The sequence below is a fragment of the Pagrus pagrus genome, assembly GCF_965226575.1.
Source record: "Pagrus pagrus genome assembly, chromosome: 18".
In the NCBI taxonomy this organism is placed as follows: domain Eukaryota; kingdom Metazoa; phylum Chordata; class Actinopteri; order Spariformes; family Sparidae; genus Pagrus; species Pagrus pagrus.
This window is the reverse complement of record NC_140202.1, coordinates 27,371,483-27,396,333: the sequence shown is the minus strand read 5'-3', so window position 1 is coordinate 27,396,333 and position 24,851 is coordinate 27,371,483. Positions and strand designations below refer to the sequence as shown.

The window sequence follows — 24,851 nt, the reverse complement described above, 5'->3', positions numbered from 1 at the left end:
AGCTTTCTGCTCATCGCTCAGTGCAAAGGCTCCAGTGTTTGATACCTGATGATGCACCGATAAAATGCAGGCGCAGGTAAAAAATGTTACCTGTTCCTGCTTTTCAGGTTCAGGGTGTAATGTGAGAGTCAGGTGAGGGTGTGTTCATATTGTGGGTGTTGGTCACATGAGAGCTGCAGATTTGCTGCAGTTTCACACACACAAAACATAACATTTGTGTGTTTGTCTTTGTGTGACCATTCTCTCACCATCTAAAGGTATTGTAACACATGCTTTATATATTGTTATTGGTCTTAATGTATCATTATTTTATTTAGTTATTTTATTGAATTTGAACAATGAAAAATAAAAGAATATAGTAGACTTTTCTTCCCTCAGAACTGCAGGCTTGTGGAGTTGAGCTGACGGTGGCATGAAAAGAAAACAAGGGAGAAGGGATTCGGGAACAAAATATAATAAGTAGGCTATGTTTCTTTTAAGAGTGGATTTATTGAAGTTCAAGAGAGTAGAAGTTTTATATTAAAGACCAGGATATGATTCTCATGTGAAATACTGTTGAAAAACTTTATTTGGACCTTTTTCTGAAGTTGACACCATTAATTCATGGAAGAGGAATCTTGTAGGAGTGTAAAGTACCCAGAGAAGCTGCATGAGGGCTGTAAACTCTATTTTAGAAGTTAGGACTTGAACAAATGCCACACTTCCACTTGGATGACAACAACAAGGAAGTGGCTGTCTACCCTTTTGTGTTAACTGTCAAAAGGCTGCCTGTTTGAAGGAGAGTTTTCTCCTCCGCATTAGTTCTTAGTTGGAGCAACAAGAACATTTTATAACAAAAGAAGTTTATTTTTTGACAGTTGGTTTAAAAATAAATGAAGTAAAAACAATAAAGTTTCGAGATTTGATGAAAGAAGTTCACTTTAGTTTCATTTTTTACCTGTGACGGAGTTTGTTTTATTGTTTGTTTTTTTTACCATCCAGACATCATGGTGCGTTCAAGTGCACCGCCTACAAAATGAACATGACACTTGTTAGGGCATATATGTCTAACAGTAGCATAGCCTTAAGTACTGGAAACATAATGTAACTAAGATTATTTTTTAAACGTTATTGTATCATCTTTTTTATTAAATTATGTCATTTAATTTAGAATACAAACAAAGAAACAGGTCAGAATTTAGTTTTTGTTGAAGTCATAGAATTAAGATGGCGTTTCTGTTTCCTATTAAACAAGAAAGCCAAAATAAACGTATTACTTCTGTTTTTCTGAATTTAAAACTATAAAATGGACAAAGTAATAACATCTGTTCATACAACAGCAGGAGGACAGCCAGACCCGAGCTCTGAGGTAGCATAAAGATCTCTGGATCAGACTGTCCGTGACTAAGAATGGCTGTGGAAAGAAGCGAGTCGACACTAGACCCTGGAGATAGTGACCTACAGTAAGTAATTATTATGGTACTTTGCAGTTGTAGTATATGTTAGCTGATGTGGTGCTGGTATTGCTGTGTGTCCAGAAAGAAAAGAGGCAAATCCTCTGTTTAAGACGCTTTAATGAATAAAAAGTGTTATCAAAAAGGTTGGTACACCTGTTCACCTGCACAGAACAGACAGATCAGCAAAGAGAAGCAGTATTGGACAACAGTGTCACAATTTTGATCATGGTGCATTTAGGTGCACGTCTCAAACCACATGGCTTTGCATGGCAAAGGATATGTGTGCCAACAGACATCATGGTGCGTTCAGGTGCACGTCTCAAACCACATGGCTTTGCATGGCAAAAGATATGTGTGCCAACAGAAACATCATGGTGCGTTCAAGTACAAGTCTTAAACTACATGGCTTTGCATGGCAAAGGATATGTGTGCCAACAGAAACATCATGGTGCATTCAGGTGCACGTCTTACACTACATGGCTTTGCATGGGAAAGGATATGTGTGACAACAGAAACATCATGGTGCGTTCAAGTACAAGTCTTAAACTATATGGCTTTGCATGGCAAAGGATATGTGTGCCAACATAAACATCATGGTGCGTTCAGGTGCAAGTCTTAAACCACATGGCTTTGCATGGCAAAGAATATGTGTGCCAACAGAAACATCATGGTGCGTTCAGGTGCACGTCTCAAACCACATGGCTTTGCATGGCAAAAGATGTGTGCCAACAGAAACATCATGGTGCGTTCAAGTACAAGTCTTAAACTATATGGCTTTGCATGGCAAAGGATATGTGTGACAACAGAAACATCATGGTGCGTTCAAGTGCAAGTCTTAAACTACATGGCTTTGCATGGCAAAGGATATGTGTGCCAACATAAACATCATGGTGTGTTCAGGTGTACGTCTCAAACCAGTAGTAGTCTTAAACTACATGGCTTTGCATGCACAGTTCATGGTGCGTTCAAGTGCACGTCTTACACTGCATGGCATTTGGAGAATCATGACACCCCGAGTCACTAGACAAGATACTCCTCTCAAAGAACAAAGTGTTTACCATCATTACAATGTTCCTGCATGAACATTTTGTTCATTCACACATTACATACACAAACTTTTTTGTCTTTTTCCTCACACTATTATCATAATGCATCTGATGCATCAGACAGTGGTGATAGTTATCTGTGAATTAATTAACTTCATTTTGCTTTCTTACACACTTGTTGAAACACATATTGATGAAGCTGTGAACATCATTTTCCTATCATGCTAGAATAATCTAATAATTCATGTTAAAGTGAGAAACTGAACGTTTCTGGTGTCTACTTGACAGTTTCTGTGAATCCAGTGATTGTTGTGGCTGGATGGCTAAAAATTGACTTTCCCAACCTGGTGGTCTGTTTCTCTCGTCTCCCAACAACAGCAGGTCCGAGAGTGCTCAGTCAAAACATCACAACCCTAATTTTAAAGGATAGTCTTCTCTCAAGCAAGCTTTTATTGACATTAAAATGTGACAGCATTTATGAACATTTTGTACAGTCACAGCACATGCACAAGCTCTGTTGTCTTTTTCCTCACACTGTCATCACATATAAAAACCTGCTGCTTTTGCTTTTAATGTTTAATTTGACACTGATGAAGTAACAGTGCTGATTACTTGCTGCAGGTCAGACTTCATTTCTTCATCCGAGGAGAAGGAGTACGCTGCAGCTGATGATGGTGAACAACATCAGTGAGTCAAATCTATTAACCTCATTTTGTATTCTTACACACTTGTTGAAATACTTGTTGATGAAGCTGTGAACATAATTTTTCTGTCATGCTAGAATAGTCTAATAATCTAATGTTAAAGTGAGAAACTGAACTTTTCTGGTGTCTACTTGATAGTTTCTGTTAATCGAGTGATTGTTGTGGCTGGATGGCTAAAAATTGACTTTCCCAACCTGGTGGTCTGTTTCTTTTGTCTCCCAATAACAGCAGGTCCGAGAGTGATCAGTCAGAAGCGGACAGCCCCACTTTTGAAGAAGGCTGGCCTTCCCTCCTGTAAGCTTTCATTAACATTAAAATGTGACTACATTCATTCACATTTTGTGTGGCTGTGGCTGGATTACTAACAACTGACTTTCCCAACCTGGTGGTCTGTCTCTCTTGTCTCCCAGAGACAGTGTCGAATCAACTACATCCAGTGTGTCCTTCAAAAGTGATCTATCAAAAGATCACAACCCTTATTTTAAAGGACGGTCTTCTCTCAAGTAAGCTTTTATTAACATTAAAATTTGACAGCATTTATGAACATTTTGTACAGTCACAGCACATGCACAAGCTTTGTTGTCTTTTTCCTCACACTGTCATCACATATAAAAACCTGCTGCTTTTGCTTCTAACATTTATTTTGATAATGATGAAGTAACAGTGCTGATTACTTGCTGCAGGTAAAGAATTTGGCATTTTGCGCTTCATATTGAAACCGATAAATAAGTAATACGAGCTTTAAAAAATAAACATACACATTACATACACACTGTGAGAGACACAAATGAGATGATGATGATGATGATGATGATGATGATGATGATGATGATGATGGTGTGTGTGTGTGTGTGTGTGTGTGTGTGTGTGTGTGTTCCTTCCAGAGTCCCTCTGGAAAATCAGCGTTCTGCCTCTACTGATGGTGACGGACGAGATGATCCCACTGAAGATTTTAGAGAAGGAAAGTTCTCTTTCAAAAGGATGTAAGTTTGAACTACTTAATAAATTATCATAGTGGTTAATAATACATAACTTTTACTGAGTATTAAAAGTTAGGAGCATTTCGAACAGTCACATTAAGAACCTCTGCTGCCTTCTTTCACACGTTATCATATTTTCAAGTAACATCACTCACAGTCACGTCATAATAGTGATTATTACTCACTGCAGGCTGGGAGATGGTGTCAGACGCCTTCTCAGGAGGGTTTCAAAGAACAACATGGAGGTGTAAAGGTGTGTATTTCCAGTCTTCAGACTGTCTGTGAGTCAAACTTAACAAAGCTGTGAACGTCATGAAAACTTTACACTTTCAGTAAAACTTGCATTTGTGTTTTTTTTCTGTCACTTGTATCTTGACTAGAAATCACAACAGTCAGTGAAATCAACTTCTTTTTCTTCCAGATCAAAACCTGCGAGAATGATCCCAGACGATGGAGCAGGATTCAAACTGAAGTGTCAGGAAGTTACTTTAAAAAGAGAAAATTATTCTGTAGAAATTAATTTGACTCCAAGTCCTGCGTTGAAAATACTACTGAAGTTAAAGTATTAATACCACACCGTGAAAGTGCTGTTGGAAGAAAACATCCTGCATTGAAAATGGTACTTAGGTAAAATACCACACAAAATACTCCATTACAAGTAAAGTCCTGTATCCAAAAAGTATTATTAAAAAATGATAATTAATACCACACTGAATAAGTACTTAGAAGTAAATGTCCTGCATCAAGAATGATCCCAGACGATGGAGCAGGATTCAAATGTGATTTTCTTTGATTTTGCTGATAACCAAACTGATGTTATCAGTGATCAATCATTAAAATGATCAACCTGCTAAATCTTCATATACTGCACCTGTACCAGCATTTGGGGAAGTGGGTAATATGTGAAAATTGACTTGTGAATGTCTTCCTTCATGCTGATGATACTGATTACTTTACAAACAATGTAAAGACGATTGTTGAATGCTGTACGAGGAGGACGAGAGGAGTCTCCCTGCTGCTCAGGAGTTTGTTGTGTGAGGTGATGATGGAAACATCGTGAACACAAGGGAGCGAATTTTCAATGTTTTATCTCCCGTTACCATTTTTTATTCAGTATATTTTCTTCAATGCACCTTTGACTGACTGGTTTCTCTGTTGCAGTTTTATAATGTGTAACTTAGAATCAGTTTGTCTCATTAAAACCACATGATCCTACATATCTGTGTTTCATTGTTTTCTATGTGATGGTCAGCCAATCAATAACCAGAACTGAAAAGTATTCTAGTGTTTAATTCAGATTGCATGTGTAAACTCAGCAGAGCTCGGCGGAGCGACACTACTGTGGACCCTGAAATAAAGACTGACTCTTTAAACTTTATATCATGAGAAGTTCCCAGGTCCCAGATCAGCTGCGGGCTGGTTTACAGGATGTTACTGCACGTAAATTAACTCACTGGTCATTGTATCCATCACTCCTAACACATCCTCTTTATTTGTACACTGACTTTTCAGCATTACTATCAGAAGACAGACAAAAGGGGACATGGATGTGTTTTTTTTTTTTAACTGGTGCACAAGAGAGGCTGGCGTTCTGGCTCGGATGTTTGAATGAGGTGAACGTTGTGGTTTTAGCTCAACAATGATGAGACGCTGGAAAAAATGTCATCGTCAGAATAAATTACAAAGGCCAAGTTGTTCGTAATGCAGACTTTTTTTGTATACGTATTGCAATAAACCTTGTTTCTGACGTGAGAAATGTAGAGAGCCCGTACACAGAAAGAGGAGGAAAACCCAAAAAGGTACAGATAGTAATAATCTTTATTAACACAAGTTTATAAATTACAGCAAATAGCTTAGCACGCAGGTATGGGACACAGTGTGAGTCATACAGCCTACTCCCCTTGGTGCCACTCACGGGCCGGAAACAGGTGTATGGCCACTGCCAACATAGAATTACACCCCCTTAGGGCACTGCACAGATAAACCCACTGTAAACCCCACAGGGCACAACACACGATACTGCACTGCAACCAAACTCACCCTCCACTACACACACGTGATAAGGACACACATGCTGTGGCACCTCTGAGAATCCGTCTATCTTCCCCCAGCTGCCCTTCCCACCCCGGTACTCAGTGGCGGATTTAAGAAATTTGGGGCCCAAGGCAAAGGCAGGCATGGGGCCCTCTGAAATGAGAAGACAACACACAAAACAACAGGTCAATTATACAGATACATACGTTTTAACAGAATACACATGTATTATTTGTTTTACCTTTTGTCCCTCTCTTCCTGTCCCTTTTTCATGTTGTCTCTCTCCCTCATTCTGAAAACAAACACACACAAAACACAGTATAAGGCTCTGACCCAGTGGTGAAGTGTAAGTATATTTACTCAAGTGCTGACGTAGACATATTAGGATTTCATGCAACTTCAATTTTGTCTGCTCTGCTGTATCTCAGAGGCAAATACTGCACTTTCTACTCCACTACTGTACACCCTTTACGTTGCTGGCTACATATTTCAAACCCTTCCTGCCCAGTGAAAACCATGTACCCTCAAAATGATGATTTAATGCTAATATTTGTGATAAACTGAAAGAGTCTTCCTTTGTGGGGTGACTTCTTCAGCCAAAACTCTTTAAAAAACCGTCTTGGGCCAGCTGGAAAATACATCATGACAAGACTTCAGTGAAGTTAGTTTTAAGTTGGATATTCGACATTCGCAAGCCACTCAAACATTTCAAGTGCCCCCGTATTACAGACTTTACAGTAAACACACGGAGAAGACGGCTACAGCGTGTACCGACTTCCTGTTTTCAAAATAAAAATGTGGGATATTTAAAGCAGAGATACTGTGTTTAAAGCTATTGAGAAGCTATTGAGCTAAGATGCTAATATTTACATATAGCCTAAAAATTAATACAAAATTATGAACAGATGTAAAAAATATGAAAAGATGTAAAACGTAAAAACAAGAGGCGTATCTCATGCAGCCAGTGTAGTTACATGATCCCAACATGATTTTGAGTCGATTGATCACATGACCTGGAAGCTATTGAGCTAACATGCTAATATTTACATATAACAATTAATAAAAAAAAAAAAAAAATTATAAAAAATATGAAAAGATGTAAAATGTAAAAACAAGAGGCGTATCTCATGCAGCCAGTGTAGTTACATGATCCCAACATGATTTTGAGTCGATTGATCACATGACCTGGAAGCTATTGAGCTAACATGCTAATATTTACATATAAAAATATAATAGAAATGAATAAAAATTATGAACAGACGTAAAATGTAAAAACAAGAGGTTTATCTCATGCAGCCAGTGGAATTACATGATGCAACACTAGTAGGGCTCCAATGATTTTATTATAACATAAACATGTCCCTTGTTTCTATTGGCATAAGGGACATTTCCAGGTTTTGTCCATGGACAGACATGAGCCATGGAACCACTGGTCGCAGTCATCACATTGGATCTGTTTAATTGAAAACAAATTATTTATTACTATTTGACACGTTAACATTAAACTATATAACAATTCAACACGTCTTTAACTGTTTTTCAATTACTCACCCATTGTACAATGGCAGTTCCTGGTCCTGGTGGCTTGAAGGTGGCACACATAGCACAGCAATTTTGATCATCAAAGACTAAAAAAAACAACATTTATTTAATTCTATATACCTCGTATGTGTCTTGTTTTTGATTTGTATGCTTAATTAGCCTTTACCTGAGGCCTCCAGGATGTGAAGAGCCAGATCTCTCCTCTCCTCCATTTCTTTTTTTAGATGTGCTGAAGTTCATGTCAGGGACGGCTGGGAAAGCCTTTATCAGGGCTATAATTTGTACATTTGCCGATATTGGTTCGACGGTGTTGTGCAAACTACAGATAGCCTACAGATGGCTCTAACAGGATGTAAATATTTCTGTGACTTCCTGTATATTCTTTGACGGCGGCTGGAAACTGTCCGACTTGACTGCAGCTTTTTGCCACTGCTGCTGAAGACAGTCGTCACTTTCTGTAACTTGGAGATCAGCTTTCTGTTTTCCTCCTCCTCTCTCCTCTTGTCAGCTCGGCTGGGGCAGCTTCTCTTCATCTGTCTCTTTTCTTTACTTTTCTCTTCTCTACTCTCCTCTTCTTCTCTCGCCACTTCGCGCCGTTTGTTTTCGTTTTGCTGCTGTCTTCCTGGATCCGTTCTGCACATGCGCAGTAACATGGACTGATCCAATGTAGTGGAGACTGAAGGGGGGGCCCCGACACACACATGATACGATTAGCATTCTGCTGCATTTCAGCGAGAGGATTTTAATCAAAAACATAATTAATGTGCGTAAATAAGTAATAACTGTATCAACCATAAGTGTATGAGGATTTTTATGGGGCCCTCAGGAACGTGGGGCCCTCGGCAACCGCCTAGTTTTGCCTAATGGTAAGTCCGCCCCTGCCGGTACTGTGCCTGTGTGTAATGAACGAGGTGGAAGACGGTACTGAGTCACAGCGCAGCTCATTATTGAATTAGTAATTAAAGAACAATGAGTTCAGTTGAGACTTTGAGAGAGTTTGTCAACGAGCGACTAACTGCTGCTGCTGAAGAAATATTCCGAGTTTTTAAAACGACTATCGTCCAGTACGAGGAAGAGATCGACCGGCAGCGCGTCATGCTGGATATCTGCTGGAAACCCCAAGTAAAGTTACACAGGATAGGTGAGGAGAAGTTTCTTATGTTAATAACACTAATGTTCAGAGCCCTGGAGTGGCCATAGAGGGGAGATATGCATCGCAGCCACGTTTCACTACATGGAGCGAACATACGAGTGTTTCCCTCGTTTGGTTGATTCCACTCCGGGACTCCGGAGGTTCTGAGTGCCCGCTGCACGGCTGGGCTCCGTTCTATAGGAGACCGCAGCGAAACTCCACTCAAAAAATGCTGATTTTACACACAAAACGTTCAGAAAACTATGAGGAGCACTTAAACTCAACAGAAAGAGGTGTGTCTCATTGAACCTATTATGAAGACATGTCGGCATTGATTTTGTGTCAGTGGGTCAGATGAGCTGGAAACTATTGGGAAAATATAGATTTTACATCAAAACATTCATAACAAGGAAAATCATGTTTTTTGGCAAATGGTACAAACAAGAGGGATGCAGGAGACTCATACCGGTGCTAATCACCACTCAGAGAAGTGCACTCACCTCTGAGCATGCTGTTCAGTTGCTGTTCCTGAAGAAGAACATGCATATTTGAGGATGAATTGAAATGTGCTCAGGTTTACATAATACAAGTTACTACAAATAAAGGTTGATTGGTTGATTAAATAATCTCTGCCTTTTGTTCTCTGTCCCTCCAGAGCTCCCACAGCAACATGTCTGTAAGGAGGAGGAGGTTCTCGCTGACCAGCAGGTCTGTAACCAGGAGAGGAACTCCAGTCTGGACCAAGAGGACCCAGAGCCTCCAGAGATTAAAGAGGAACAGGAGCAACTCTGCACCAGTCGGGAGGGAGAGCAGCTTGTACTGAAGGTTGAGACGGATACCGTCATGTTGACTCCAACTCATGAGGAAAGTGACCACAGTGAAGCAGAACCAAAAAGTGACCACCAGCTCCTCTCTAACAACTCTCATGTGGCTGAGAGCCAAGATCAGAAAGGAGGAAAACATGGAGATTCAGGATCAGCTGGAGATGAAGAGCCAAAACAAAAGAAAAGACATCACAGGAGCAAAAGTCACAGTGATAATGCAAAAAACTCTACCTCATCAGACATTCACCATCACACTCACCCAGGTAAAAAGTCTTTAAAATGTGACACATGTGGAAAGGCTTTTAAGTTTAAGTCCCGATTGAATGCACACCTAAGAACCCACAGAGGTGAGAAGCCGCATTCTTGCCAAACATGTGGGAAAGCTTTCAATCGACGTGAAAAGTTAACAGAACACATGAGAATCCACACAAGTGAGAAAGTGTTTTCTTGCAAAACATGTGGAAAAGCTGTCAAGACTACTAGCGACTTGAATCAGCACATGAGAACCCACACTGGTGAGAAGCCTTATTCTTGCAAAACATGTGGAAAAGCTTTCAGCCAAAGTGCAAACTTAACAGTCCACATGAGAACCCACACAGGTGAGAAGCCTTATTCTTGCAAAACATGTGGAAAAGCTTTCAGCCAAAGTGCTCACTTAACAGTCCACATGAGAATCCACACAGGTGAGAGACCGTATTCTTGCAAAACATGTGGGAAGACTTTCAAGACTCCTTTTGATTTGAATCGGCACATGAGAATCCACACTGGTTAGAAACCTTCTCCTTGTGAAGTTTGTGGGAAGGTTCAGGTTTCGTGCTACCTTAACTTGTCAAATGAGAACTCACACAGGTGAGAAGCCATTTTCTTGCAACCTATGTAGGAAGACCGTACGTGATTCATCTAGTTTGAAAAGGCACATGAGAACCCACACAGGTGAGAAGCCATATATTTGCAAGACCTAGAGGAAAAGTTTCTCTGATCAGTCTGCTTTGAAGAGACATTTGAGGACACGTACAGGCGAGTAGCTTTGTATTTGCGAAATATGTTGAAGGTGGTTCAGTTCTAGTGTTTCATGCATAATTACAGAACTGTAACCTGAAATTATCTACTTGAAAAATCCTCAGAGGCTCAATATACACAGGAGAAATGATGAGCTGAAAGCTGAATGTGTACAATTTCCCATTGAGAAAATGTCACAATATGTTTATGTGTCAATATCTTCATACTCATTTGCCCATATTTGTGAAAATGATGATTAAAAAGTCGAGCTAAAAAAGTCTCGTGTCCCACTTATTATCGCTCCTCGTGTCATGCTTTTCTATAAACATTTATATGTTAAATACTTGTAGTTTTTCCAGTAGCTTCCATGTAAGTAACCAAAAAGTAAGCTGTTAGTTGAAAGTAGCAGTTTAGAAAAGAGTGGCACGTTTCTTTGTGGAATTAAACAGAGAGTAGATCTAAACCTTAATACAAGGAGTACAACAGACATAGTGTGAACACACTGTGTAAAAACAGTATAAAAATGGTGTTAAATAAATTAACATAAATAAATGTAAGAAATGGAAAAAGATAAAGAGGAGACTAAAAGTATTTTGGAGTTTGCTTAGCAACTGGACAACATTTTTTGTCCAAATTATTTATTGAATATTGGACAGTAAACAGCTTTCAGAGAAACTTTATTTGCTCCCCACTCGTTACCCCTCAAACATCAACAACATTCAGTACTTTTTAAATTTTCCAACAATTGTCCCTATATGAATTTTCCAAGTAAGATTCTTGTCGAACCAGATACCTAGACATTTGAAACATGCTACTCTTTCTAAATTTTCTCCAAACATTTTAAATTGAATCTGATCCTGAATTTTCCTTTTTGTGAAACAGACTACCTTTGTGCGTTGGGGGGCAGAGCCGGTCTGGCTTGTCAAAGAGTCTGTCTTTCGTTGGAAACCGCTTGCACGGTTTCTGAAACAGCCCGTTACTGAAATGTCTTTATCGATGATGATGATCTTAATAAAGATGATGGTCTTCTTCGTCGCTTTGAGTGGTGGTTCTTAGGCTCTGACTTGTAAACTCATTGAACTTCTTGACTAAAATAACTGAAGGATCATATGGCGGCCGGACAAAATTACCTTGGTCACTTAATACAAGCAAGCTTAATAAAAGTTCACTTACTCTAAATCAGGTTACAATACTTAACAATATAAAACAAATCAAAGCAGAACTTCGTTCTGTCAGAAACTTAACAAAAGTTGAAGCACTTAAAGGAAGTGAATCAATACAGCAAAATTATGAAAATGAGAAAAATCAACACGTGAGCAATTCTGCGGAGGTCGCTGTCTTGAAGCTAGTGTGATGCAAAAGTAAGTAAACCAAACCATCGTTTTAATGTTTCTAGATCGTGTATCACCTTTCCCAAAATTTCACCACGGCTTAATATGTGGACTGTTTAACACAAAATTATTGACATCATTAAAATCGCTTAACAGTCAAAAAGGAATTAAAACTTAATCAAAACGTCTAAACACACTTGATTATTGTAGAACTAATCACTTACATATTTCTTTTAGTTTTAGCCTAATACTTATTAAACAGGGCATGTCAGAGACATTTACTGGTAATAGAAAGATGAGGTATTTAAACAACAGATCTCCTGAAAGTCTGTCCCAATCGTACCAGGACTCACCATCAGGAGGTGCTGTGGTTCCACCAAACACAGGACATTTACACACAGAAAACTTTATCTCAGACAAACTTCATCGCAGAGAAACGTGGGAAAAATCAGTTTTATGAACTTCTTTTCCTGTTAACTAATTTGTTAAGATTAAGAGGATGAGATTCTAGCTTATTGGTTATTTAAAACTTTGTTGAAATCTGGATGAGTGCAGAAACCTCCACAGATAAGAGAAAAACATGGTCGTAAACTACTGAGTATCAAGGGGGGGCCAGAGTACTTTTACTCTGGGGCGTGTATGTGTTAATTAGATCAGGAGAGAACACAGAACATCAGCCGTCGTTAGTCTCATTTACAATTGCAAAGACATCCCTTTATAACACATGATTGTCACAGTTCTCTGTTCCTCATGATACCTGGAAAGTGGATTGATTTGATGATGAACCTCGATTAACCTGAAAAGAAAGGAATGTGGCTGTCTCCGGGCGATGGAGGACAGACGATGTTAGATAGTTGTAAATAACCGTAGGGGGTCTCCTGGGAAACGCTTATCTGACGGCTTTATTGTAAAGAAAACAATGTCCTCCTTGCCAGGTGAAGAGGAGAGAGGCTGCAAGGCAAAGTCAGCTCATATCTGTAAAGGAATGTTTGCCTTCCACTTAGAACAAGGCCTCAATTAATAGCAGAGACGAGGGACATGTGTTCCTACACATTACTCTTTCCTATTTCAAGACATTCGACATACTCGGTCTAATGGTGTAGTTCTTCCTAGTGAATCACAATACTTCCTCCAAAAGTTCCTTTAAACTTCCTTTATGGTCTTTCTAATACTGCCTGCTTCCTTCTATATTCAATTAAATTCTGAAAATTGTGTTTTTTTCAAGACTTTAAACACCTTATTTCTATTTTTAGTTTCTTTAGTGCTTTCTTGCGTCCACCATGAAACTATCCTTTTCCTTTCATTCCCACTTCTTCTTGGTGTTGACTCCTTTGCTGCTCCTAGAATAATACAGCTTATTTCAGCACTGAGATCTTCAATTGTCTGGTTTATATTGATCTCTTTTAATTTTCCTTCAGCTAATACTCTATACTTGTTCCAGTTTGCTTCTTCAAATTTCCATCTTCCTTCTCTCTCATCCTGTTTCATCTCCCTTTCAACTCCAACACCTATGAATACTGGATAGTGACCACTCCCTATAGTGCTTCCTTTGAATACTTCCCAATTACTCTTCCCGACCAGTGACTGTGATACCAAAGTAAGGTCTACTGCTGACTCTGTACCCTCCCCCAAATGAACCCTTGTGCCTACTCCATCATTTAAACACACCAATTCCTTCTCATCTATTAGTTCCTCTAAAATCTCTCCATTTAAATCTTCTTTTTCCCCCCACACTGTGCTATGTGCATTCAAATCCCCACACCAGATGATATTACCTCTCCAGTGTTTCAATATTAACTCTAGTTTTCCTTTTTCTAACTAAAAATTTACTATTTTCATACTACCATTCTTACTCCATATTTCAATGACTATTACCTCTAACTCTTGTATTGTATCTGTCTATAATTTATACCTTCTTTAATAAATATTGCACATCCCCCTTCATTACCATTGTTTCTATCTTTGCAGATAACAGTAGACCCCTTAATAATGAAATCCAGAGTTGTTTTGAGCCATGTTTCCTGAATGCATATGATGTCTGGTTTCCTTTCTAAATGATCAATATATCCTTTAAACTCCTGCCCATTCGCTATCAGACTCCTGGCTTTCCACTGAAGTATCAACACTATGTTATGATTTGCGAAGCTGCCTTCGAGGTCCCTTCTCTGTGGCTAAGGTCAGTCTTTATCTTTCCCCGTGATAAATCTTTCATGTTAAGGAATTTAGCTGCTGCCTTAACTATGATTTTGATTTTCGCTTGCTCTGAACAGTTGATGACGTAAGCTAAGAACGGCACTAATCTGTCCTTTGGCACTCCTGTATTGTCCTTTTGTGCCTGCCCTGCAGCAACACGTTTCATGTTTGATTTGGTTGACTCCTGCTTCAATGCTTTCACTGTTACGTATCTGCACAGCCTCTGCATGTCACTTTCCGCTCTGATTTTACTTGTTGAACTTCTACTGCCTGCTTCCTGACAACGCATTCGCCATATGCTGCTGTGTGGTTCCCTCCACAATTACAGCACTTAACTGCATCCTTGCTGCCACTCTGTCCATACGCATGCTCTCCTGCACATCTTCCACATCTGTTTTCCTTTTCATACATTAGCAGTATGACCATATCGCTGACACTTATAGCATCTGGAGGAGGAACATATTCTCTTACGCTAAAACTCATGTATCCTACCATCAGTTTCCCAGGAAGCACCCCATCCTTGAACTGTAGTAGAACAGATTCACCATCAACTTTTCCTCCATTTCTAAAGGCCTGGAGCCGTCTAATTCCTGTGACCGTTCCTTCTTTCAGCATTTTCCTGAGCTCCTCCAGGTTTTCCCCAACTATCGTTTTCCCACTATTTCTTTTTTACATACTTATTACAGTTTCATTGCTTTATTTCTCTGCTCAGTATTCTTGCATTTCACCAACAGACTGCCATCACGTAATATCTTCACCATCTCTATTTCCCCAATCGCCTTTCTCAATCCATCTGTTAGTGATTGGACACTGCCCACTTTAAATTTAAGAATGATCTTATATTTTTTCATTGTTATCCTTTTCTAGACATCTCTTCCTTCCTCATCCTCTTCTAATGCTCTTGTTTTCGTTAACAGACTATTTCTGTTATCCCTTCTCCTTCCTCCACCTTTACTGCTCGCACTCATTTCCCACTCCGTCTCCAAATCCTCATCCTCGGACAGTCTACTACAACTTCCTACTTTGAACTACCAGCTAACTTTTGGTTACTTACATGGAAACTACTGGAAAAACTACAAGTATTTAACATATAAATGTTTGTAGAAAAGCATGACACGAGGAGCAATAATAAGTGGGACACATGAGACCGATTAACTGGACCTTTTAATCATCATTTTCACAAATATGGGCAAATCAGCATGAAGATATTGACACATAAACATATTGTGACATCTTAATGGGAAATTGTACACATTCAGCTTTCAGCTCATCATTTCTCATGTGTATATTGAGCCTCTGAGGATTTTTCAAGTATGCATGAAACACTAGAACTGAATCACCTCCAACATATTTCGCAAATACAAAGCTACTCTACTGTACGTGTCCTCAAATGTCTCTTCAAAGCAGACTGATCAGAGAAACTTTTCCCCCAGGTCTTGCAAGATTATGGATTCTCACCTGTGTGGAATCTCATGTGATGATTTAATCCACTACAAGATTTGAAAGTCTTCCCACATGTGTTGCAAGTATACGGCTTCTCGCCTGTGTGGATTCTCACATGACGAATTACGTGAGTACGAAGCCCGAAAGCCTTCCCACAAATTCCACAGGTAAAAGGCTTCTCACTTGTGTGGATTCTCATGTGAACTGTTAAGCTGCTGTTTTGATTGAAAGTCTTCCCACATGTTTTGCAAGAATATGGTTTCTCACCTGTGTGGATTTTCATGTGTTGCTTTAAATCACCACCAGATAAGAAATCTTTCCCACACGCATTGCAAGTATACAGTTTCTTACCTGTGTGGATCCTCATGTGACGAGTTACGTGAGCACGAACCCCAAAAGCCTTCCCACAAATTTCACAGGTAAAAGGCTTCTCACCTGTGTGGGTTCGCATGTGAACTGTCAAGTAAGCAGGACACTTGAAATCTTTCCCACATGTTTGGCAAGAATAAGGCTTCTCAACTGTGTGGATTCTTAGGTGTATATTCAATAGGGACTTAAACTTAAAAGCCTTTCCACATGTGTCACATCTGAAAGACTTTTTACCTGGGTGAGTGTGATGGTGAATGTCTGATGAGGTAGAGTTTTTTGCATTATCACTGTGACTTTTGCTCCTGTGATGTCTTTTCTGTTGTTTTGGCTCTCCATCTCCAGCTGATCCTGAATCTCCATGTTTTCCTCCTTTCTGATCTTGGCTCTCAGCTACATGAGAGTTGTTAGAGAGGAGCTGGTGGTCACTTTTTGGTTCTGCTTCACTGTGGTCACTTTCCTCATGAGTTGGAGTCAACATGACGGTATCCGTCTCAACCTTCAGTACAAGCTGCTCTCCTTCTCGACTGGTGCAGAGTTCCTCCTGTTCCTCTTTAATCTCTGGAGGCTCTGGGTCCTCTTGGTCCAGACTGGAGTTCCTCTCCTGGTTACAGACCTGCTGGTCAGCGAGAACCTCCTCCTCCTTACAGACATGTTGCTGTGGGAGCTCTGGAGGGACAGAGAACAAAAGGCAGAGATTATTTAATCAACCATTCAACCTTTATTTGTAGTAACTTGTATTATGTAAACCTGAGCACATTTCAATTTATCCTCAAATATGCATGTTCTTCTTCAGTAACAGCAACTGAACAGCATGCTCAGAGGTGAGTGCACTTCTCTGAGTGGTGATTAGTACCGGTATGAGTCTCCTGCATCCCTCTTGTTTGTACCATTTGCCAAAAAACATGATTTTCCTTGTTATGAATGTTTTGATGTAAAATCTATATTTTCCCCAATAGTTTCCAGCTCATCTGACCCACTGACACAAAATCAATGCCGACATGTCTTCATAATAGGTTCAATGAGACACACCTCTTTCTGTTGAGTTTTAGTGCTCCTCGTAGTTTTCTGAACGTTTTGTGTGTAAAATCAGCATTTTTTGAGTGGAGTTTCGCTGCGGTCTTCTATAGAACGGAGCCCAGCCGTGCAGCGGGCACTCAGAACCTCCGGAGTCCCGGAGTGGAATCAACCAAACGAGGGAAACACTCGTATGTTCGCTCCATGTGGTGAAACGTGGCTGCGATGCATATCTCCCCTCTATGGCCACTCCAGGGCTCTGAACATTAGTGTTATTAAAATAAGAAACTTCTCCTCACCTATCCTGTGTAACTTTACTTGGGGTTTCCAGCAGATATCCAGCATGACGCGCTGCCGGTCGATCTCTTCCTCGTACTGGACGATAGTTGTTTTAAAAACTCGGAATATTTCTTCAGCAGCAGCAGTTAGTCGCTCGTTGACAAACTCTCTCAAAGTCTCAACTGAACTCATTGTTCTTTAATTACTAATTCAATAACGAGCTGCGCTGTGACTCAGTACCGTCTTCCACTTCGTTCATTACACACAGGCAGCTAATGCTACTAGCTGCTGCTGTTTACTTCTGCTGGGTGTCACGTTATTAAGCTCCGACAGGGGAAGTGCGGAGGTTTTTAGTTCCGCTTCAGACTCGACACATTTTATTCAGAACCTGTTTAAAACATATCTGACTACACGTTTAAACCTGAATAAATAATTGGGACAAAAAATGTTGTCCAGTTGCTAAGCAACTTCCAAAATACTTTCATACATTCATATTCATTTAATTAGCTATAATTAACACCATTTTTATACTGTTTTTACACACTGTGTTTACACTATGTTTGTTGTACTCCTTAAGGTTTAGATCTACTCTGCTTAATTCCACAAAGAAATGTGCCACTCTTTTCTAAACTGCTACTTTGAACTAACAGCTAACTCTTTGGTTACTTACATGGAAGCTACTGGAAAAGCTACAAACATTTAACATATAAATGTTTGTAGGAAAGCATGACACGAGAAGCGATAATAAGTGGGACACATAAGACCGATTAACTTGATTTTTTAATCATCATTTTTGCAAGAAAATTGCTTCTCACCAATGTAGGTTCTCATGTGGACTAAGTTTGCACTTCGGTTGAAAGCGTCTTTCATGTATCGATTTCTTATTCTTTGATTGTTCAGAGTTTCAAAAAGTCACCAATAAAAAGGAAATAATCTCCAGGACTCCTCTAAAGCTGAGTGCAGTAATGTTTAATGTCGACAATCAAAACATGAGATCTCACAGACAAAAGCTCATCAAAAAAGATCCGAATTCTCAATACAAAATGTGCTCCTTATATTCACTCAGATGGGGGTTGGACACCACAGTTTATCCAATCCTTACTCTATCCTCTGTCTATGTATCAAATTTAGCTGACTCTGGTATTTCCCTGCGCGAGGCTAATCATGTACCCACCCATGCCAACACTGGTCAAGACAACCTCCTCACTGGGGATACAGTTTGAAGTCCCTTTGCAGCTGGTATCCTGGACTTCCCCTGCACATCTCATCTACAGTGCTGCCACTTAGCGGCCTTGAACGCTCCTCCACTGTGCTGCAGCCGTGAGACGTTTTTTAACTCTCAGTCTCCTCCTTGATGTGTTCCCCTGCCCGACTGACTGCATTTCTTTTAAAGATAATAATAAAAGTGTGGTATATTTGGTTACATGATTTCACTCTTACATTTGTGGTTATATTTCACTCCAAGTTAACACAATTCAGTAGATGAATCATCAATTCGATCAATAGCTGCATGTTCAATCAACTAGTGCAGAGCAATACATGTTTTAAGCATTCATTTATGATTCATTCACATTTTGATTAGATTCTTTAACATCTCGGTACTTGTTACCAGTTGTCATTAACCACTAACTACTTACCTATGGTCAGTAGGTGATTTGTTAATTTTTAACAGGGGGGATGGCTCAATGGGAGCACCACCCTGCCCCGACACACCTATGTACACCTCCCAAAGGACATTGTTGACGCCTTAACCATAACTGTGACATTTCTAATTCTACAACTCTATTTTATCCAGTTATCTTCCTTCTCTCCCTTCTACAAATGGCTTTTTACAACTGTATTAAAGTAATGAGTAAATACACCTTTAACTTGTATGCAGTGGACTGAGTTTATTCAGGCAAGGTTTTCTCATGTTTCTCACAATACACTACGAGCAGGGTCATTTTAAGTTACATGACCCCTTGGAATTTTTCACCATCTAAATTCCTTGAAGGACACACATTGAACATTGTGCAAAATAGTAGAGCCCTCCCGATTTATCGGTAGGCCGATTTTATCGACCGATATTAGCCTATCACAGATATATCAGTATCGGTGTATATATTGTCCGATATGCACTGATATGAAAACCTTATATTTAAAATCTATAATGCAGAAAAACATGCTTGGGCTAATTTAAAATTGGTGTAATGACATAGTTTGTCCAGCAGAGTGCGCTTCAACGGGGGATAAAACAGCTGATGTCAGGAAATGTAACAGCCACCTCACTAATGGTTAAACTACAAACCAGCACAAAAATGACAATTACCAACATAACATAAGCCACCATGTTCTGAACAGACACACTAAAAACACTTACAAAAAGTAACATTTTAGTTTTAGAACAAGCAAACTTGTTGGGCTCCTCCTCTACATGAGAGACGCGCTGGGAGTCCACCGGAAGCTGCTCTATGACGTCACGTCTGCTACAGGTTTTGTTCCTCCCTCCACACGGCATCATACCACGAATGTATGAAGAGAACCCAGCGGGAACGTTTCAGAAGCGGAGCCTTTGGCCTGCCCGATATTGTTGACTTGCTCAGATTTTGTTGATCTGGTCATTTTTCGTTTTTATACACTCAGGAGTCTGCACATGGTGTTTTATTTTGAAAATTGACCGGATGCTCTATGCCGTTCCTGTGTCTCTGACTTCCTGCCGACGCGATCTGCTCTGTGCAGGTTGTTGCGGCTTCTGTCAAAAATCGACCAGGCAGCCGGGATGCAAAGCAGCTGTGCACGACTTGACTCCACTGAGCGCCGTCGATAGCGGCGGCTTGTGATTTGTAACACACTTTCTGCTACTAGGGGATGAAGAGTGATGGCAGGCTAACAAGGGGGATGCTTTTTGGTAATTTTGCTAACAAGGGGGACGGCATCCCCCCTCATATCGCCTACTGCCTATGGTTATATGGTTATATTACACTACACTTCGCCACATGATATGGAAGTATACAGCTTCTCACCAGTGTGGATTGTAATGTGCACTTTCAAACTCACCGAAGCAGAGAATGTTTTCCCACGTGTTGCAAGAATACGGTGTCACAGGCTGAGCCTGATGTGTATGACTGATTGTGTATGTGGAGCTGGGTGTGTGTGTGTGTGCCTGTGACATAGGAGATACGCGACATTAGTGCGCCAGGTGTGGGTGTGACGTCAGTGTCATGCGACGGAGTTACGGGAAGTAGAGTGTGTTGAGTTGCAGCCACAGTGAAGAGAGGCTATGTACAGTGCCATGTTATAAAATCCTGCAAGGCTGAAAATAAAGAGCTGTTCTCTCGTTCAGACGAAGTCCTGGGATTTTGCTGTGTTCTACTCATCAAACCAGAGGCCCCTTACTACGGTTCGGGGTCTACAGCTGGGAAGTTAACAACGGCTTCTCACCTGTGTGGATTCTCATGTGGCCTTTTAATTTACTGTTTTGCTTGAAAGTCTTCCCACATGTTTTGCAAGAATACGGTTTTTCACCTGTGTGGGTTCTCATGTGGACTGTTATGTGAGTACTTCGGCTGAAAGCTTTCCCACATATTTTGCAAGAATAAGGCTTCTCACCAGTGTGGATTCTCATGTGCATATTCAATTCACCATTAGTCTTCATAGCTTTCCCACATGTTTTGCAAGAATACGGTTTCTCACCTGTGTGGGTTCTCATGTGGACTGTTAAGTGAGCACTTCGGCTGAAAGCTTTCCCACATGTTTTGCAAGAATAAGGCTTCTCACCAGTGTGGATTCTCATGTGGACTGTTAAGGATTCACTTCGGCCGAAAGCTTTCCCACATATTTTGCAAGAATAAGGCTTCTCACCAGTGTGGATTCTCATGTGGACTTTTAAGTTTGTACTTTGGCTGAAAGCTTTTCCACATGTTTTGCAAGAATACGGTTTCTCACCAGTGTGGGTTCTCATGTGCAGATACAATTCTCTATTAGTCTTGATAGCTTTCCCACATGTTTTGCAAGAATACAGTTTCTCACCTGTGTGGATTCTCATGTGGACTGTTAAATTTGCACTTTGGCTGAAAGCTTTCCCACATGATTTGCAAGAATACGGTTTCTCACCAGTGTGGATTCTCATGTGGTCTGTTAAGTGAGCACTTCGTTTGAAAGCTTTCCCACATGATTTGCAAGAATACGGTTTCTCACCAGTGTGGATTCTCATGTGGTCTGTTAAGTGAGCACTTCGTTTGAAAGCTTTCCCACATGTTTGGCAAGAATGCGGCTTCTCACCTGTGTGGGTTCTTAGGTGTACATTCAATAGGGACTTAAACTTTAAAGCCTTTCCACATGTGTCACATATGAAAGACTTTTTACCTGGGTGAGTGTGATGGTGAATGTCTGATGAGGTAGAGTTTTTTGCATTATCACTGTGACTTTTGCTTCCGTGATGTCTTTTCTGTTGTTTTGGCTCTCCATCTCCAGCTGATCCTGAATCTCCATGTTTTCCTCCTTTCTGATCTTGGCTCTCAGCTACATGAGAGTTGTTAAAGAGGAGCTGGTGGTCACTTTTTGGTTCTGCTTCACTGTGGTCACTTTCCTCATGAGTTGGAGTCAACATGACGGTATCTGTCTCAACCTTCAGTACAAGCTGCTCTCCCTCCAGGCTGGTGCAGAGTTCCTCCTGTTCCTCTTTAATCTCTGGAGGCTCTGGGTCCTCTTGGTCCAGACTGGAGTTCCTCTCCTGGTTACAGACCTGCTGGTCAGCGAGAACCTTCTCCTCCTTACAGACATGTTGCTGTGGGAGCTCTGGAGGGACAGAGAACAAAAGTCAGAGATTATCTAATCAGCCAATCAACCTTTATTTGTAGTATCTTGTATTATGTAAACCTGAGCACATTTCAATTCATCCTCAAATATGCATGTTCTTCTTCAGGAACAGCAACTGAACAGCATGCTCAGAGGTGAGTGCACTTCTCTGAGTGGTGATTAGCACCAGGATGAGTCTCCTGCATCCCTCTTGTTTGTAGCATGTAGGAGTGCGTTTCCCACTCATTATCAATAAAATGGGCAGTCCTTGCTTCACGTAGGGCTCTGTTGGAATACATTCTTGGTCTGTTAAGTGAGCACTTTGTTTGAAAGCTTTCCCACATGTTTGGCAAGAATGCCGCTTCTCACCTGTGTGGGTTCTTAGGTGTACGTTCAATAGGGACTTAAACTTAAAAGCCTTTCCACGTGTCACATTTGAAAGACTTTTTACCTGGATGCGTGTGATGGTGAATGTCTGATGAGGTAGAGTTTTTTGCATTATCACTGTGACTTTTGCTTCCATGATGTCTTTTCTTTTGTTTTGGCTCTCCATCTCCAGCTGATCCTGAATCTCCATGTTTTCCTCTTTTCTGATCTTGGCTCTCAGCTACATGAGAGTTGTTAGAGAGGAGCTGGTGGTCACTTTTTGGTTCTGCTTCACTGTGGTCACTTTCCTCATGAGTTGGAGTCAACATGACGGTATCCGTCTCAACCTTCAGTACAAGCAGCTCTCCCTCCAGACTGGTGCAGAGTTCCTCCTGTTCCTCTTTAATCTCTGGAGGCTCTGGGTCCTCTTGGTCCAGACTGGAGTTCCTCTCCTGGTTACAGACCTGCTGGTCAGCCAGAACCTCCTCCTCCTTACAGACATGTTGCTGTGGGAGCTCTGGAGGGACAGAGAACAAAAGGCAGAGATTATCTAATCAACCAATCAACCTTTATTTGTAGTAACTTGTATTATGTAAACATGAGCACATTTCAATTCATCCTCAAATATGCATGTTCTTCTTCAAGAACAGCAACTGAACAACATACTCAGAGGTGAGTGCACTTCTCTAAGTGGTGATTAGCACCAGGATGAATCTCCTGCATCCCTCTTTTTTGTAGCATGTAGGAGTGCATTTCCCACTCGTTATCAATAAAATGGGCAGTCCTTGCTTTACGTAAGACTCTGTGGGAATACCTTCTTCCCCGAAGTCCTTGTGCTTTCTAGTCCTACAGGCTCCCATGGATCCTGGCCGCGCCCGGGTCGTGGATCGTGGATGCGCCTACTGCCATGGCCCCGCCTGACACCCACCACTACTGTCGCTAATATTAGTCATATCTCTGTTACACACGTTCCACTACTATTATTGTAATGCATTACTACATACTATCCTTACCGGTAACCACTACTACTGTTATCACTAGTAATCACATTTCCATGTGCATTTCATTGTTGTTGCTGTGATGCCTCTTTAGGTGCTTTCATTCCTGTCAACCATCCATTATAATTGTATACATTGTGATCTCGTTGATCTGCTCTGTACATGCGACATCTATTGCACATCTGTCCTTCCTGGGAGAGGGATCCCTCCTCTGTGGCTCTTCCTGAGGTTTCTTCCGCATTTTTTTTCCCTGTTAAAAGGGCTTTTTTTGGGGGCAAGTTTTTCCTCACTCGAATCGAGGGTCGAAGGACAGAGGGTGTCGTCTCTGTACAGATTGTAAAGCCCTCTGAGGCAAACTGTGATTTGTGAATTTGGGCTATACAAATCAAATTTGATTTGATTTGATTTGAAATATTTTCTGCTCTGTATTTCATACCTTGGTTCCAGTGTTTGTACCATTTGCCAAAAAACATCATTTTCCTTGTTATGAATGTTTTGAATGTCAAATCTACATTTTCCCAATAGTTTCCAGCTCATCTGACCCACTGACTCAAAATCAATGCCGACATGTCTTCATAATAGGTTCAATGAGACACGCGTCTTTCTGTTGAGTTTAAGTGCTCCTCGTAGTTTCCTGAACGTTTTGTGTGTAAAATCAGCATTTTTTGAGTGGAGTTTCGCTGCGGTCTTCCATAGAACGGAGCCCAGCCGTGCAGCGGGCACTCAGAACCTCCGGAGTCCCGGAGTGGAATGAACCAAACGAGGGAAACACTCGTATGTTCGCTCCATGTAGTGAAACGTGGCTGCGATGCATATCTCCCCCTCTATGGCCACTCCAGGGCTCTGAACATTAGTGTTATTAAAATAAGAAACTTCTCCTCACCTATCCTGTGTAACTTTACTTGGGGTTTCCAGCAGATATCCAGCATGACGCGCTGCCGGTCGATCTCTTCCTCGTACTGGACGATAGTTGTTTTAAAAACTCGGAATATTTCTTCAGCAGCAGCAGTTAGTCGCTCGTTGACAAACTCTCTCAAAGTCTCAACTGAACTCATTGTTCTTTAATTACTAATTCAATAATGAGCTGCGCTGTGACTCAGTACCGTCTTCCACTTCGTTCATTACACACAGGCAGCTAATGCTACTAGCTGCTGCTGTTTACTTCTGCTGGGTGTCACGCTGTTCAGCTCCGACAGGGGAAGTGCGGAGGCTTTTAGTTCCGCTTCAGACTCAACACAGCGTGTAAAAACAGTATAAAAATGGTGTTAAATATAGTTAATAAAATTAATATGAATGTATGAAAGTATTTTGGAGTTTGCTTAGCAACTGGGCAACATTTTTGTCCCACTTATTATCGCTCCTCGTGTCATGCTTTTCTACAAACA

General features: G+C 40.7%; 3 protein-coding genes and 2 long non-coding RNA genes across 6 annotated transcripts; 1 reads left to right on the top strand and 4 right to left on the bottom strand.

The window, feature by feature from the left end:
- Positions 1-189: 189 nt before the first annotated feature.
- Positions 190-5,383, top strand: LOC311273515 (uncharacterized protein). Of its 2 annotated transcripts, XM_084380621.1 has the most exons (9): positions 217-257; positions 379-459; positions 1,320-1,442; positions 3,104-3,169; positions 3,415-3,480; positions 3,597-3,689; positions 4,071-4,169; positions 4,357-4,419; positions 4,588-5,383. In XM_084380621.1, the coding sequence occupies exons 3-8, from the start codon at positions 1,390-1,392 to the stop codon at positions 4,415-4,417; spliced, it is 438 nt and encodes a 145-aa protein (XP_084236747.1). In that variant the 5' UTR covers positions 217-257; positions 379-459; positions 1,320-1,389; the 3' UTR covers positions 4,418-4,419; positions 4,588-5,383. The 2 variants fall into 2 exon arrangements, with proteins under 2 accessions (XP_084236748.1, XP_084236747.1); XM_084380622.1 differs by lacking the exon at positions 379-459 and having other exon boundaries at positions 190-257.
- Positions 5,384-7,526: 2,143 nt separating this feature from the next.
- Positions 7,527-8,354, bottom strand: LOC311273517. The gene is made up of 3 exons (XR_014624673.1): positions 7,909-8,354; positions 7,752-7,828; positions 7,527-7,653 (listed from the first exon to the last, which is right to left on the bottom strand). It is a non-coding gene; the product is annotated as an uncharacterized lncRNA (long non-coding RNA).
- Positions 8,355-18,279: 9,925 nt separating this feature from the next.
- Positions 18,280-21,706, bottom strand: LOC311273530 (uncharacterized protein). Its single transcript, XM_084380631.1, has one exon. The coding sequence runs from the start codon at positions 21,516-21,518 to the stop codon at positions 20,715-20,717; it is 804 nt and encodes a 267-aa protein (XP_084236757.1). The 5' UTR covers positions 21,519-21,706; the 3' UTR covers positions 18,280-20,714.
- On the bottom strand, positions 18,280-21,913 carry LOC311273531. The gene is made up of 2 exons (XR_014624682.1): positions 21,671-21,913; positions 18,280-18,710 (listed from the first exon to the last, which is right to left on the bottom strand). It is a non-coding gene; the product is annotated as an uncharacterized lncRNA (long non-coding RNA).
- Position 21,914: 1 nt separating this feature from the next.
- Positions 21,915-24,521, bottom strand: LOC311274104 (uncharacterized protein; the record flags this gene model as incomplete). The annotated part of the gene is made up of 2 exons (XM_084381520.1): positions 21,915-22,102; positions 24,350-24,521. Coding segments are annotated over 2 exons (360 nt in total), but the record flags the coding sequence as incomplete, so codon positions are not given.
- Between the last annotated feature and the right edge of the window lie 330 nt (positions 24,522-24,851).